At 39.8% G+C, this 16,358-nt stretch overlaps 1 protein-coding gene across 8 annotated transcripts in view; it reads left to right on the forward strand.

The window, feature by feature from the left end:
• The window catches only part of MLIP (muscular LMNA interacting protein), a 299,319-nt gene that overhangs the window by 86,906 nt on the left and 196,055 nt on the right, over positions 1-16,358 (forward strand). For 2 of the 8 annotated variants that reach the window (XM_070456693.1, XM_070456694.1), the window contains exon 2: positions 15,662-15,793. The exons of 4 other annotated variants lie outside the window; for them this stretch is intronic. Coding sequence is in view for 2 of the 4 variants with exons in the window: in XM_070456678.1 (XP_070312779.1) it covers positions 13,668-13,715 (48 nt within the window). In the remaining 2 variants the exon portion in view is untranslated. Of the gene's footprint in view, positions 1-13,633; positions 13,716-15,661; positions 15,794-16,358 lie in introns of those variants that run through there. 2 more of the 8 variants (XM_070456678.1, XM_070456685.1) reach the window with 2 other exon arrangements.

The raw sequence follows: 16,358 nt of genomic DNA on the forward strand, positions 1-16,358 counted from the left end.
GTTCCCTGACTAAGGATAGCACCTGTGCCCTCTGCAGTGGAAGTGTGGAGTTTTAACGACTGGACTGCCAGGGAATTCCCTGAAAAGGGAAATTAAAGCCACATTAAAAAAAAAAAATTGAAGTCTAGTTGATTGCCCATGCTGTGCTAATTTCTGCTGTACAAAGTAGTGATTCAGTCATGCACATATGCGTCCTTTTTAATGTTCTTTTCCATCCCAGTTTATCAGAGGATGCTGACTATAGTCCCCTGTGCGGTACAGCAGGGCCTAAAGTCACACTGCTGTCCTGTTAGCTTTCATGATCTCACTTTCAAAAACAAACAGCTGTTGATCACAGTGGAAGTACTTTAGTTCAGTTGTCATCCTCAAAGATGAATAGTTTTTATATGCTGGGTTGAGGTTTGTCCCTAACTGAAAGAAGCCTTGGGTGGCCCTAATTTATGCGAATGGATGAGTGTGTCTCTTTGCTCCTGTCTTAGAACCAGAAACTTCCATCTGCTGGGGAACCAGAGCAGCACAGCCAAGCCTCACTGTGTCATTTGTTAGTTAGGCTACTTGAGGCAAGTGTTCAGCTTCCTTGTCTATAAAATCAGAGGGGCCTTCAAGCTCCGAGGAATGAGAAACACTGCATGGAAAACACCTGGTACACGGAGAGCAGCTAAGACATGGAAATTATTATTGTAGACAGAAATGCATTAATTTGCTCATAAACTTCAAATTTTCTGGCTTCTTTATTTGCAAAAGCACAGCTGCTATTTTCATTTGACAAAAATATTTTTCCTAAGTCCCTGAATCATAATCAGAGAGATGCCTATGTATCTCTTACTGAATTTTTATTCAAGGTGATTTATGCTTATTTGTCCTTGCTCTTGTCTACTGGGTGGAGATAGATTTGTGATTGGTTTGTTGAATTTTACGAGCAACATCAGATCTTTTACCAGTTGGATCCAATATTTATTTATTTATATTGAGATATAGTTGATTGACAGTGTTGTGGTAATTTCTGCTATATAGCAAAGTGACTCAGCTATACATATATATGGATATCAGTACATCCTTCTTCACTGTGGTTTATCATGCTTCCTTGATGGCTCAGATGGTAAAGAGTCTGCCTGCAATGTGGGAGACCTGGGTTCCATCCCTGGGTTGCGAAGATGCCCTGGAGGAGGGCATGGCAACCCTCTCCAGTGTTCTTGCCTGGAGAATCCCCATGGACAGAGGAGCCTGGCGGGCTGCAGCCCACGGGGTCGCCAAGGGTCAGACACGGGTGAGCAACAACGTGCACGTGCACATGGTTCATCACACAGTGTTGGATACAGCTCCCCATGCTGTATCCAAGGGGATACATGCTGGCTACAAGGTCCCCATGCAGCAGGACCTTGCTGTTTATGACCAGATTCTTTCAGGTGACTTTTAAGTATGTCATTATTATAAATAGGATTTCTGTCTTGTCTGGTAAATGTTGAAAATCTCTACCGTATACTCTTTATCTGATAAATATTAGTGATCTTTGTTAGTAACTATTGAAATATTCCATGGTGCTTCCAGACTTGATATATTTTAAAAAGTGAAAGGGGCAATTTTTTTTTTCTTTTTTGACCACTACTGATATGGGTCTACTATAAAGAAAGCTGAATGCTGAAGAACTGATGCTTTTGAACTGTGGTGTTGGAGAAGACTCTTGAGAGTCCCTTGGACTGCAAGGAGATCCAACCAGTCCATCCTAAAGGAAATGAGTCCTGAATATTCATTGGAAGGACTAATACTGAAGCTGAAACTCCAGTACTTTGGACTCCTGATGCAAAGAACTGATTCATTGGAAAAGATCCTGATGCTGGGAAAGACTGAAGGCAGGAGGAAAAGGGGACAACAGAGGATGAGATGGTTGGATGGCATCACTGACTCGATGGACATGGGTTTGGGTGGGCTCCAGGAGTTGGTGATGGACAGGGAAGCAGTCCATGGGGTCGCAAAGGATCGGACATCACTGAGCGACTGAACTAACTGATATGAGTCCACAGTCAGGAGGCAAGTTAAGATATCACTTCAGAGATGTCTCACAAAGAGCTCCTTCCTCTTTCATTCCTGAGGGCCTCCTGGTCTCCCAGGCCATTAAAGCAGTTTTCCCAATAACTCAGAGCCCAGCACCAGGTCTGCTGCCTTTCAGGTACATCTCTAGAGTCTGCCAGGTGATACCTCTAAGCGTCAGTCCACAAAGCCAATCCATGACTTGAATTTCACTACAGTTGAAAGAGTGGGTTTGAATATTTCATCATTACAGTACCATTTTACCTTATATTTAGTGGGTGACAGATGTTTCATAGAATGAGAATATCATTTGTAGCCCAGTTAAGAATGTTTCAATAATAAAGTGAATGGCTTCACAGGTATCTAGTCTACTAAAGCCTCCTGTTTGGTGAGCTTCAGATGATACATATCTGGCTCCTCCCTGGGGAACCACTTATCTGTCTGCAGTCACCTGTCCTCTCCTGCTCTCTTGAGCTTGGGATGAATGGTTGAATGGGGTGGATTAGGGTAGAAAACCTAAGTCTCCTCAGAATAGTTTCCATTGGTCTTCCCAAAGCCACCACTCACGCCCCCGATAACTGTAAATCTAACTAAAAATCATGGGCTGACTGAGCAGTCAGAGGCAAGTGTGGACACTTTTCCTCTTCCCAGTCCACCCCTGGTTGATGTCTCTGGGCTTTGCTGGAACAAATTTGGAAAGGCTACTGGACCATCTTTCTGGAGGAGAGCATCTCTAGGGCACTGCTGGTAGAATGTTATGAGAAGAAATGCAATGTAAGGCACTTATTTTCTGCAATGAGGCGTGTCTTCGGCCAGTGTTTGCTGGAAACAGAGAAACCCAATAGATGGTCCCTGTGGCTTTTCCCAAGCGTCAGAGAATAAATTTTGCATAGTGTGCTGGAGGCATCACCAAGATTAAAGCCTGAATACAACAGTTTCATCTAATACAGCCCTGTAAAATCCATCCCCCACCCCCCCAAAAAATAAATAAAACAGCCCTGCGTGAAAAGTATGTGTCTCCTATATTCCCCAAATGAAAGTTATCAGCTGATGATGAAGACTGGTTGGTAGTGTTTCTAAGATTGATTTTGGCTAGTATTTTCTGATGGGCAGTGAGAGTGTGATGTGCCAGAGGCAACTTTAAATGATTTTTTTTTTATTTTCAAAAGATAAATGGAGAAAGACATCAAACTGAGTTGAACTCGATTCTTATAGCAACTAGATAACTAACTCCTGGGTCTGCCAGGAGTGAAAGATGGAGGTGAATGACCCACTAAAAATGGTTTTTGCATTAGGCTGAGTGAGGAGGCTGCCCCTTTGCAGGTAGTGTGTGTTTGTATATGTGTGTGTAAAGCTTTATTGAGATAAAGTTCACACACCATACAATTCACTCATATCAAGTGTATAATTCTGTGGTTTTTGGTGCACTACATACATACCTGTGTGATCATCACCACAATTTAATTTATTTCTCTTTATTTTTCCATATGTTTATTTATATTATTTGTTTTTGAGTTATAATTAACATGCAGCATTTTATCAGTTTCAGGTGTACAACATAATGATTTGCTGTTTCTATGCGTTTCCTAAAAATAACCAGTACGATAAGACTGCTCTTGTCTGTCACCACACAATATTGTTGACTATATTCCCCCTATGTACTTTCTTTACTCTTGAATTACTTTATAGCTGAACTTTTGTACCTCTTAATGGTCTTCACCTATTTCATCCATGCCCCCATAACCCCTGCTTTCTGGCAACGACCGATTTGTTCTTTGTATCTATGAGTGCTTCTGTTTTGTGTTGTTTGTTTAGATTCCACATATAAGTGAAATCATGCCATATTTGCTTTTCTCTGTCTGACTTATTTTAGTTAGCATAACACTCTCCAGGTCCATCCATGTTACCTCAAATAGCAAGATTGTATTCTTCTTTTATGGCTGAGTAATATTCCATCATATATGTGTTTCTGTGTGCGTACCACATCTTCTCAATCTGTTCATTTGTTGATAGACACTTAGATTGCTTCCATATCTTGGCTATTGTAAGTAGTGCTGCAATGAAGTTTTCGAATCAGTGTTTTGAAACTCTAATAGTGTTTTTCAAATCAGTGTTTCAGTTTCCTTTGGATAAATACCCATGAGTGTAATTGCTGGATCATATCATGGTGGTTCTATTTTTAGTTTTTTTAGGACTTCATACTGTTTTCCTTAGTGATGGAATCCATTTACATTTTCTTCAACAGTGTACAAGGGATCCCTTTTCCCCACATCCTCACCAGTCCTTGTTATTTGTTTTATTTTTGACAGTAGCCCTTCTGACATGTGATAAAGTAGCTTCTCATGGCGGTTTTGATTTGCATTTTCCTGATGATTAGTGATGATGAATACCTTTTCTTTTTGGCCATCTGTATATTTTCTTTGCAGAAATGCGTATTCAGCTCCTTTGCTCATTTTAAACAATTTGGTTTTCTGATATTAGTTATATAAGTTCTTTATATATTTTTGTATCAACTCCTTGTTGGATGTATTATTTGAAAATATCTTCTCCCATCCAGTTGCCTTTTCTGTTGATGGTTTCCTTCACTGTGCGTTTGGTTTGATGCAGTCCCATTTGTGTATTTTGCTTTTGTTGTCCTTGCCTGAGGAGACTTGTCCAAGTTGACAGTGTTTTGGACTTTGTCTCTTCACTGTGCAAGGCCTGACTTATCAAAGCTGCCAAGTCAGCTCTAAGTGAGTGATCAGTCCCCTTGCCTGGTAGCAAATGTTTATTTAGACCAGAGGTTGGCAAATCTTTTGTGTAAAGACCAGAGAGTCAATATTTTAGGCTTTAAAGGCTGTAACTACTCAACCCTGTGGTTGTAGCAAAAAACAATGTATAAATAAACATTGAGTGTGGTTGTATTCCAATAAAAGTTCCTTTTCCAGCCTAGGTGGCAAGTCACATTGTTCTTCAGACCTTAGTTGCAGATCTCTGGTTTAGACCTCTGGTGAACCTATAAAAAGTAGACTATATTAATATGTTCAATATTCAAAATAATTATTCGACATGGTCTTGCTTAAAAAGCATACCAAACTCCACTTTTCCTTAAAAAATTAAAGTTGGCAGGACGTTTAAAAAACCACACCCTCCAGAGCAGACTTCCCTGGGGGCTCAGACGGTAAGGAATCTGCCTGCAATGCGGGAGACCTGGTTTTGCTCCCTGGGTTGGGAAGATCCCCTGGAGGGGGATCTGGCAACCCACTCCAGTGTTCTTGCCTGGAGAATTCCATGGATAGAGGAGCCTGGCGGGCTACAGTCCAAGGGGTCACAAAGAGTTGGATATGACTGAGTGAATAATACTATAGCCGTCAGAGACTGTCTTATTAATGTTAGGAAAATGCAAATGCATTCTGTTTATGGACTAATAAAAAAAAAATGGGACCCACAGCAGCATCAGCTTAGAGCACTGGCTGACCTCAGCAGAGCGTTTATAAAGTCTGCAAGCAAGTAAATGCTTTAAGAAAGAGATGAATAAAGCTCAGTCAGGAGCATTTATCTTCCAAATATATGACTCAGGACATATGCTTTCTTGCCAGACCTGTAGTTAGATTATTTCAACTGTTACTGAGGATTATGAACCATTTTTTTCATTAATGAGAAAATAGCTTTACATTCAGGTCAAAATTAACAGTTTTCTGCAATCCTGGTCCAGGTTGTTCTCATTTTCACTCAGCAATCTAACAGAAAAATGGAATAATGACTCTGAATAGGTTGTATGACCACCTGACCTACTGTCATTTTGGCAGAAATATTTCAACTGGTTCCATTTACTGCTCCTGACAAGCAGGGGGCTCTTTGTTGTCAAAGCCTTTGAGACACCTACTGCTTCAGGCTTCACAGATTAGATTAACAATGCTTGAAAATAGACTTGTAATCAATTTCCCCTATTTTCTCCCTAAAAATTGTGCTCATAAAATACCACACAGATAATTAGTAGACAAAAGGAGATGTCTAGCTCTTGTTTGGGCCTTGGCACAAAAGATGGAACTAATGTTACCACATTAGCAAATAGACATGAATTTCAGGTAAGTGACAGGTACATTTTTAGTTTCAGAATGTTGAACTAACTATTTGGAACACATTGATACTAAAACATTACTCATTCTAAATATTTGTTGGTACATAATTATATTAAAAGCTTATTTGGTGTTTATCTAAAATTCAAATTTAACTGTATACTGAATTGTGTTCTAGTAAGTGAAGTTTCTGCCATCTACTATGTTTTATATTGGTACTACTAAAGTTGAAAAATGTAAATGCTTCTACTAAGGCAATTTGTAAAAAAATTTTTTAATTGAAATAGAGTTGATTGTCAATGTTGTGTTACTTTCTGGTTTATAGAAAAGTGATCTAGTTATATATAGTATTTTGAAATTCTTTTCCAATATGGTTTATTACAGGATATTGAATAAACTTTCCTATGCTGTACAGTAGTATCTTATTGTTTATCCATCCTAAATATATAGTTTGCATTTGCTAATCTCAAATTCCCAGTCCATGCCTCCCACAAGTCTGTTCTCTATGTCCATGAGTCTGTTCCTGTTTCATGTTTAGGTTCATTTGTATCATGATTTAGATTCCACATGTCAGTAATATTTTATGGTATTTGTCTTTCTCTTTCTGACTTATTTCGCTTAGTATGATAATCTCTAGTTGCATCATGTTGCTGCAAATGGCATTACTTTTGTTCTTCTTCATGGCAGAGTAGTGTTCCATTGTATATATGTTCCACATCTTCTTTGTCCATTCATCTGCTAATGGACATTTAGGTTGTTTTCATGTCTTGGCTATTATGCATAGCGCTGCTATGAATATAGGGTTCCATGTATCTTTTTGAATTATAATTTTGTCTGGACATATGCCCAGGAGTAGGATTGTGAATCATATGGTAATTCTATTTTTAGTTTTTTCAAGGAACCTCCATAATGTTTTCCACAGCAGCTGTACCAGTTTACATTCCCACCAACAGTGCAGAAAGGTTTCTATTTCTCCACACCCTCTCTAGCATTTATTATTTGTACCATCAATCTAGTCTTTTATATGTGTGTGTGTGTGTGTGTGTGTGTATAATATGCATATGACAGCAACTATGATGTCTTGAATATTTGAAAGCACTTCAGCTCTGAACTGTCATCTTTACCGTTAATTTCCAAATAAGCTGCCTTGGTTCTCTTTACCTCATTTTATGGGAAATGAGTATTTTAAAAGTTTCACCAAGATCATGTAATCTCAGTTCCTATAACCTCCTGCTCTCCCTTCCTTCTCTGATGGATCCTCAACCATCCCTCTGGTTGTCACTCTTCCGCTTTCTATGTTGTTTCATTAGACGTTGCCCCTCTTACTGCTTTCCTTTAAATGCCACCAGCACAACACTGTTGTATGGAGTCGGCTTTTACTGAAGCTTAGAAAGCCAGTGGGGGTGAATTTACAACACAGCACAGGATGGGAAGTACTTGACGCTGGGTACTGAGTATCCTGTTCTTGGAAGCTTGTCTTCCATCACCAGCTACGGGGTTTTTTCACTTGGTTTCCAGCGACCTGCCAAGTTGTAACGCCAAATTGGATACGGTACCCTTTCCCCAAGACTTCTACTGGGCTCCTCCTCTCCACATTCTAGAGCCCCACATCCCTTCCCTGGTGCCTTTGCTCCTCTTTCCTGCTCAAGACTCTCATGTGCTCGTGACTTTATCATGCAGAACACACTGCAGATGACTTGTTTCACCTTCTCCCCTCCCTGGCCTTTCCTAGGGCTCTTAGGCTTTCTTACATAAAAGTTATACTTTGAAATTTACATATATTTTCAACCAGGTGGCACTAGTGGTAAAGAATCTGCCTGCTGATCCAGGAGACACAAAAGACGTGGATTCAGTTCCTGGGTCTGGAAGATCTCCTGGAATAGGGAATGACGTGGCAACCCACTCCAGTATTCTTGCCTGGAGAATCCCACAGTCCAGAGGAGCCTGGCAGGCTACAGTCCATGCCGCAGAGAGTTCGACACAATTGAGCAACTCAGCACATATTTATCTATCATCTCTACAGCTATATATATATATGCATATATAAAAATAAATCTTTGGGAAAAAAGTTACCAACTATTAAGAGAACCAGCAGAAACTTTTGTTTTAATTTAAAAAGTTTTTAAATTGAATGAAAGATTCTTTAAATTCTCTAGTGCTTTATAGTTATCAAAAGCTTCACAAACATGGTTTAGTATAATCTAATAACCCCCTTCCCCCCCATATTGCCCCTTCCCCTTTCCCACTCGCCACTGGTAACCACTAGTTTGCTCTCTGTATCTATGAATCTGATTCTGCTTCCTTTTTATTTCACTAGTTTGTTGTATTTGTTAGATTCCACATGTTACTCACATCATACAGTATTTGTTTTGCTCTGACTTATTTCACTTAGCATACTGTTCTGCGAGTTCATCCACATTGCTGCAAATGTCAAAATTTCATTCTTTTTTTATGGCTGAGTAGTATGTATGCTGCATCTTTATCCATCCATCTGTTGATGGATGTTTAGGTTGCTTCCATTGTAAATAATTGTACAATTATTTTAATTTTAAATAGCAATTGTAAATAATGCTGCTTATGAACATTGAGGTGCATGAATCTTTTCAAATTAGTTTCTTTTTTTCTTTTTTTTGATATATACCCAGGGGTGAAATGGCTGGGTCTCATGATAGTTTTATTCTTAGTTTTTGAGACACTGCCATACTGTTTTCCACAGTGACTGCACCGATTTACATTTCCATGAACAGTGTATGAGGTTCCCCTTTTCTCCACATTTTTACTAACTTTCTTATTTGTGTTCTTTTTGAGGATAACCATTCTTATGAGTGTGGTGATATCTCTGTGTGCTTTTAATCTGCATTTCCCTAATGATTAGTGATGCTGTGTACTTTTTCATGTGCCTATTGACCATCTGTGTTTCCTCTTTGGAGAAACTGCTGTTCAGTTCTTTTGCCCATTTTTCAATTTGATGTTGAGTTGTATGAGTTATGTGTATATGTTGTATATTAAGACCTTCTTGGTCATATCATTTGCAAGTATCTTCTCCCATTAAGTATGTTTTCTTTTCATTTTGTTGATGGTTTTCTTTGCTGTGGAAAAGCTTTTAAGTTTAATTAGGTCCCATTTGTTTATTTTTGCTTTTATTTCCTTTGTTTTAGGGGATTGATCCAAAAAATATGACTGTGATTTATGTCAGTATGCTCTGCCTATATTTCCCTCCAAGAGTTTTATAGTATCTTACATTTAGGTCTTTAATCCATTTTGAATTTATTTTTGTGTATGGTTTGAATGAATGTTCTAATTTCATTCCTTTACATATACCTCTCCAGTTTCCCCAGCACCACTTTTTGAAGAGTCTGTCTTTTCTCCATTGTATATTCTTGCTTCTTTTGGCAAAGATTAATTGGCCATAAGTAGGTAGATTGTATTTCTGACCTCTCTATCCTATAGATGGATACATAAATTTTTGTCTGAGAAAAATATAGATAGATAGATATACCATCTATCCAAAGAACCAGAAGAAACTTTGAAAGTATTGTGCACTTTCTCTTTTACCTGAGGCCCACCAATTATTCCTGCATGAGATTTCAATCACCAGGCTTGGTGAAAGAACATTTATTTCACCTCCTTTTATGCCCTCTTTCCCCCAGTCTTCCTCACCCTGACCTCACAGACCTTGTTTTAAATGAACTCTATTCCAGCTTTAAGATTCATGACTTTGGGATTCTGCCTGAAGTGCCCTTCAAAACTTCTGCGAAGGGCTGTTTTATTTTATTTTATTGTTCAGACCTATCTCCCCACCTCCCCTGGTCTCCTCTGGCACTAATGAATCCCTCTTGCGTGCTCTTATTTATTTACGAGTCCCTCTCAGATCTTCCTGCAAGGAATAGATCATGTGTAATTCACCTCCCTCCATTTGCTCAGGACAGTGGCGGGAACACAGTAGGTGCTTAATAAGTATTTGTTTACTGCACTGCTGAACTGCTGCATGGAGGTATCAATAGGCAGATGCAGTTTCTCTCTTCCTTTCAGCCTATCCCTAACAGTGGGATCCAGCACTGTTCAGTATCACAGAAAGATTTTGCCCTGAAAGTGAGTTGCTGTCCAGCAGTTTGATTTTCAAGAGGAGCAGGATCCTGGGGAGCTGCTGCCTTCATAGTCATAAGACACTTCTGAGTTTCCACTGGAGGAAATGAAAAGGGCACCTTTAGTGCTTGTGCAGATTACACGGAGTATTTGATCACAGCGACTGTGTCCAGTCTCAGTTGCAATCAGTGAGCAGAAAGCAGCAGACCCTCCAAGTCAGTGTTGGGATCAAAGTATTTTTCTCAAAAATTTTTAGTACATTCTGACTTCTCCGTGGCAGATTTTCTTTTTTTGATGCCAGGTAATGCCTGGATTTGTGGATCACAATAAACTGTGGAAAATTCTGAAAGAGATGGGAATACCAGACCACCTGACCTGCCTGTTGAGAAACCTGTATGCAGGTCAAGAAGCAACAGTTAGAACTGGACATGGAACAGCAGACTGGTTCCAAATAGGAAAAGAGGTACATCAAGGCTGTATATTGTCACCCTACTTGTTTAATTTATATGCAGAGTACATCATGAGAAACTCTGGGCTGGAGGAAGCACAAGCTGGAATCAAGATTGCCTGGAGAAATATCAATAACCTCAGATATGCAGATGACACCACCCTTATGGCAGAAAGTGAAGAAGAACTGAAGAGCCTCTTGATGAAAGTGAAAGAGGAGAGTGAAAAAGTTGTCTTAAAGCTCAACATTCAGAAAACTAAGATCATGGCACATGGTCCCATTACTTCATGGCAAATAGATGGGGAAACAGTGGAAATAGTGGCTGACTTTATTTTTCTGGGCTCCAAAATCACTGCAGATGGTGATTGCAGCCATGAAATGAAAAGACACTTACTCCTTGGAAGGAAAGTTATGATGAACCTAGATGGCATATTAAAAGCAGAGCCATTACTTTGTCGACAAAGATCCATCTAGTCAAGGCTATGGTTTTTCCAGTAGTCATGTGTGGATGTGAGAGTTGGATTATAAAGAAAGCTGAGCACAGAAGAATTGATGCTTTTGAACTGTGGTGTTGGAGAAGACTCTTGAGAGTCCCTTGGACTGCAAGGAGATCCAACCAGTCCTTCCTGAAGGAAATCAGTCCTGGGTGTTCATTGAAAAGACTAATGCTGAAGCTGAAACTCCAATACTTTGGCCACCTGATGAGAAGAACTGACTCGTTGGGAAAAAAACCTGATGCTGGGAGGGATTGGGGGCAGGAGGAGAAGGGGACGACAGAGGAAGAGATGGTTGGATGGCATCACTGACTCAATGGACATGGGTTTGGGTGGACTCTGGGAGCTGGTGATGGACAGGGAGGCCTGACGTGCTGCAGTTCATGGGGTCGCAAAGAGTCGGACACGACTGAGTGACTGAACTGAACTGAACTGAACTGAATGCCTGAAGAATCCCATGGACAGAGGAGCCTGGCAGGTTACAGTCCATGGGGTTGCAAGAGTTGGACACGACTTAGTGACTAGACCACCACCACTACCACCAATGACTCATTATCATTTTATTCACTCTAATTTCACTGTCATTTATCTTGAGGCAGAACAAATTGCTTGTTTACCTCTGCTTTTGTTTCATTTTTGGAGCTTATTGTTAGTGTCTTACAGTAGTTCCAATCCATAACCAAGAGAAATAATGACCTTCAAACATTAAAGGAAACTTCTTATCTCCCTCTTTCTATCTTATTTTTCTCAGGTTAGTTTACTGTCCTGGGTTTAGTGTTTGTGATTTTCATGAACAATTTATACTAATACCACCTGTGATCTATACAATTATATGTAGCTGGTTTATGTTTTATTTGAATACCACACAAATCATGTCATGGAAGTTATTTTCTTATAATTTGCTTGTTTTCAAGATATTCTATTTTTAGGATATTGGTATGTTGATATAATTCTCGGGAATTTTATTGCTTTGTACTCTTTCAGTGGATAAATTCATCACACTTAATTATCTATTTTAAGTTTATGGGCTTTTAGACTGTCATTTTCCTCTAATGGAGAGCATCACTACAATATTCAGGTACGTGATCTCTTGGGCTGGATGCAGGAGTTTCTCTAGGCTATGCACCTGTTGCTGGTCACGGCATGTACCCACGGTCTCCTGTTCTGAGACGTTGCTAAACTGCCTTCTAAGGTGGCCTTACTCTGCCTTTAGCTGTGTGTGACATTACCTGTTCCTCTGCATCCTGGCAGCATCTAGGATTGCCAATTTGGTTGGAGAGGAAATGACATTTCATTATGAGTTTCATTTGCACTTTCCTGATTACGAGGCAGATTGCATATCTTTTCCTGTTTTGTTTTTGTCATTTGTGTTGCTCATTCTGTGAATTTTCTCCTTACGTAATTTGCTAATTATTCCAGTTCTTAAAGGCTGCTTTATATGGAGCCCTTAAAATATATATTTAACTTCTAAATCCTTTTTAAAAAAATTTATGTACTGCCAGTGTCTTCTCCCCAACTCTGAATATGCAGAGCATTTCTCCCGTTGATGGATTAACATAGTGGTGACCTCATTTTTCTGTTTGCCTCTTTCTCTCATAAGGCTCAGCTGGTAAAGAATACATCTGCAATGTGGGAGACCTAGATTCGATCCCCGGGTTGGGAAGATCCCCTGGAGAAGGGAATGGGTACCCGCTTCAGTATTCTGGCCTGGAGAATTCCATGGACTGTATAGTTCATGGGGTCGCAAAGAGTTAGACATGACTGAGTGACTTTCACTTTCTCATAAGGCTATGAATTCAAGTGAGAGCAAAAACAGACCTTTTCATTTTTATTTCCTTGGTCCCTGGCACATAGATGATACCTAGAAAAATTGCTTGAGTTGACTTGAGAGTGTCAATTTAATAGGGATGTTATTGTAAATTTGAGGCTGTAGTTAAGGCTTTCAATTTGAGGAGTTTCTATCAGCCTTAGTTATTTGATATATACATATAATATACACATGTACATATGAACATATGAGCCTGGAGGCTCAGTGGTAAAGAATCTGCCTGCAGTACAGAAGATGAGGATTTGATCCCTGGGTCAGGACTATCTCCTGGAGAAGGAAATTTAAACCCACTCCGATGTTCTTGTCTGGGAAATCCCATGGAGAGAGGAGCCTGGCAAGCTATAGTCCATGGGGTCATAAAAGAGGACATCGCTTAGTGACTAAACAACACGTTTGCAACCAAAACAAATTAGGCCCTTTTCATAACCTTTAAAATAGGGCTTTGCTCCATTTCCAGACAAAGAAGTTCTCTTAGAATGACACTAAGGTTGAGATAGGTTAATATATTCAGATGTGATTGGAGTAACAGATGCATTTCTATTTCTGGTCCAGAGTTGCTGGGGAGGCGGGAGGAAGGAGGGCATGATTGTGCAATGCTTTGTCATCTTTGCGGCTCATCAATATCAGCAGCTGACACAGGCAAGCGTTTGCCAATTAGGGTCTGTCGGCTGACCCTGACCTTGTCATTACAACCATTGCTTTCTCGCCCTCTGCCAGTTTGACACATGGCACCAGGCTCTGTGGGCAGCTGGTACTTTGGACTCGAATGTTCTGTGAGTTCTCTGGCGTTACTGGTGAAATTCCTTATTATTGTTACTGTGTCATGGTTTTGACATCAACAATGCTGTGTCCTGTCTTTGTGTTTCTTCTTTCATATCACCATAGTATGTTGCACTTGATGTGACTGTTTATAATGTAGCAGGTGACAGATGTTCAAGTTTTGTGGACTGATGCATGCTCAACTTAGAATTACTCCAGGAAAAGTTGATTTTGCTGTAACTTTATGTAACAAATCATTTGAGTAAACTGTGGGTTGGAGGGAGCATCATGAGTTTAAGGAATTATTTTTTATTTAAGATGTAACGAAACTCTGAAGTGTTTTGAAACGTACTGAAATACATTTGAGATGTATTGAAATGAATGCAATTCTACCTCCTTAAGGTATTCTTAGCTATGCATTAAGAGAACAAAAATCAAAAGCCACAGTTCTCACTTCCCCGCCTGGCCGTTGTTTGAACTGCCCTGCTATTTCTCTCCTTACCCCTCTTTCCCTGTCCCACGCTCCTCTCTTTCCTAACCTGGCATTCAAGCATTCCTGGGCTCTTCAGTTGACACTTTGCGTCCCACTTACGAAGTTTCATTCTGTGTTTTTCTCTCCAATAGTGTCCTTTGAAACTGAGATTTATCCACAGTAGTAGCTGGAGATAGCACTGTAGTTTATGGTGCTGTATATACTTACACTGGGTGTTGGGCATATCAGGCCTGGGAAGATGGAATACTGAATGGGTACTGAATGTTCCTGCAGCTTTTATTTGCGAGGCATTGCTCATGCAGTCAGGGTCACATTACCTAGGTGCCAGTGAAATAGGACAGAGAGAAAAGGATTTATCTAATCCACCATGAATGCATTCCAGAGTGATTTGATTGTTTTCCTGTGCCTTCTAGTAGGTGGATGTGTGTGCAGGTGAAATAGTGAGGGACCTTTTTTATTTTGGTTAATAAGGATAGAAGGTGGTCTTTGTCTTGCAATTTCAGGCATTTTTCTTCTTCTAGAATTTCTCAAATTGGGAAGATTAGTGTGTTTTCATTGCCTTTTAAGCTTGTTCCCCCAGGGTAGCACAGGGTAGCACAGCTGTAACTGTTCCCAATATATCCTGACTATTGTAAAGGCCTTTTTATCTCAGAGTCAAGGGAGCAGTTGAATACTAAGTTTTTATTCCAGAAATTCAGCTGTTGTGAATTTCTATAAAATTTTGCCTTGGCTTCATTTATTTTCTGTCTGAAAGTTATATATGTCACGACTTGAAGCTTCTTTGAGATGATGTCAAATGACTATAGAAATGTGTTCAGATTCTGCAACAAGTGCATACTTCTTGGAAGATCTAATAACATGGATAGGTCTGATTTCAAATCCATTGCGCTCATCCTGTAGATGGCTTTTCTCCAGGAATTGCATCTGTGGGAGACTTTTCACCTTCAGTAAATCCCAGTCTCCAGATGGGAGCTCCTTCAGTGGGTAACCGAAGGGCATGACAGGGTTCACTGAGAGCGTGTCTCCAGCCTACTCCTTTCTCTTGAGTCCAGTTTCTTCATTTCCAGCTGGCTGTGTTGCAAGTTACATCTCTGCAAGCATTGTAGGTTGGCTAAGATCACACTGCCATGGCATCAGAGAGACCTGGATCTGAGTTCCAGGTTTACCATTGACTTGGCATTATGGCCTTGTGAGATGTTATTTAACCATTTTTGAAAATTATTAAGACTTTATTTTTTAGAACAGTTTAAGGCTCACAGGAAAATTGAGGGGCAGGTACAGAGATTCCCACATACCCTCTGCCTGCACACATCCATAACCTCTCCTATTTCTAACATCTCCCACTGAGTGATGCGTTCATTGTAACAGATGAACCTATATAGACACATTATAATCACCCAAAGTTGATAATTTTGTGGTCATACACTCACACACAGTGTTCCCTTATTATTCTTTTAATGTCCATAGCATCTGTAGTGATGTCACCTTATAAGCGTCTCCCAGATCAAGAAATGGAACCTTCATCTCGGAAGCCCTTCATCCTCTCTTCCTTTGAAGAAGTCATTGCCTACAGAGCTGCCTACCAGTGTTCATCCTCCCGTAAGCATCTATTCACATTTACTTTCTTACCCAGGTCCAAAACTTTTGAGCAACCATTGACTCCTCTCTTTTTCCCTCATACCCCACATTCTGTCCATCAGCCTCCTCACTGATCTACTCTGAAAATATAGAGTCTCTGCAGTTCTCCCTTCTTCCACAGCTATTGCCTTGGTCCCAAACTCACACTTCCTTGTCTGTGCAAAATTAGTGCCTCCAACCTGCCCTCCTTGCTGCCCCCTGTCCCCCTACAGTGTACTGTCTTCTATTTTTAACTGTAAATTTTATTCTTTTGCAAAGTTCAGATTCCCCCACCTCTGTTCTTTCCTAGGACATCTTGTCATAACAAATCAGTTTAAATAAGCCAGTATGATTAGCATCTATTGCCAAATAACTCTCTGTGCATTCTAAATAAGAAAGTAGTGACAGTTCAATTGTATTTTTGCTTCAGGCTAACAAAGGATTCATTATAGCACATTGATAGCTGATATTTCTGATTTTTTAAAACTGACATATACATAATTATAACTAAAAATATTTAATAGATATATTCTTTTCAAACTTTTTA

The sequence above is a fragment of the Odocoileus virginianus genome, chromosome 27 (assembly GCF_023699985.2).
Source record: "Odocoileus virginianus isolate 20LAN1187 ecotype Illinois chromosome 27, Ovbor_1.2, whole genome shotgun sequence".
NCBI classification, from domain to species: Eukaryota; Metazoa; Chordata; class Mammalia; order Artiodactyla; family Cervidae; genus Odocoileus; species Odocoileus virginianus.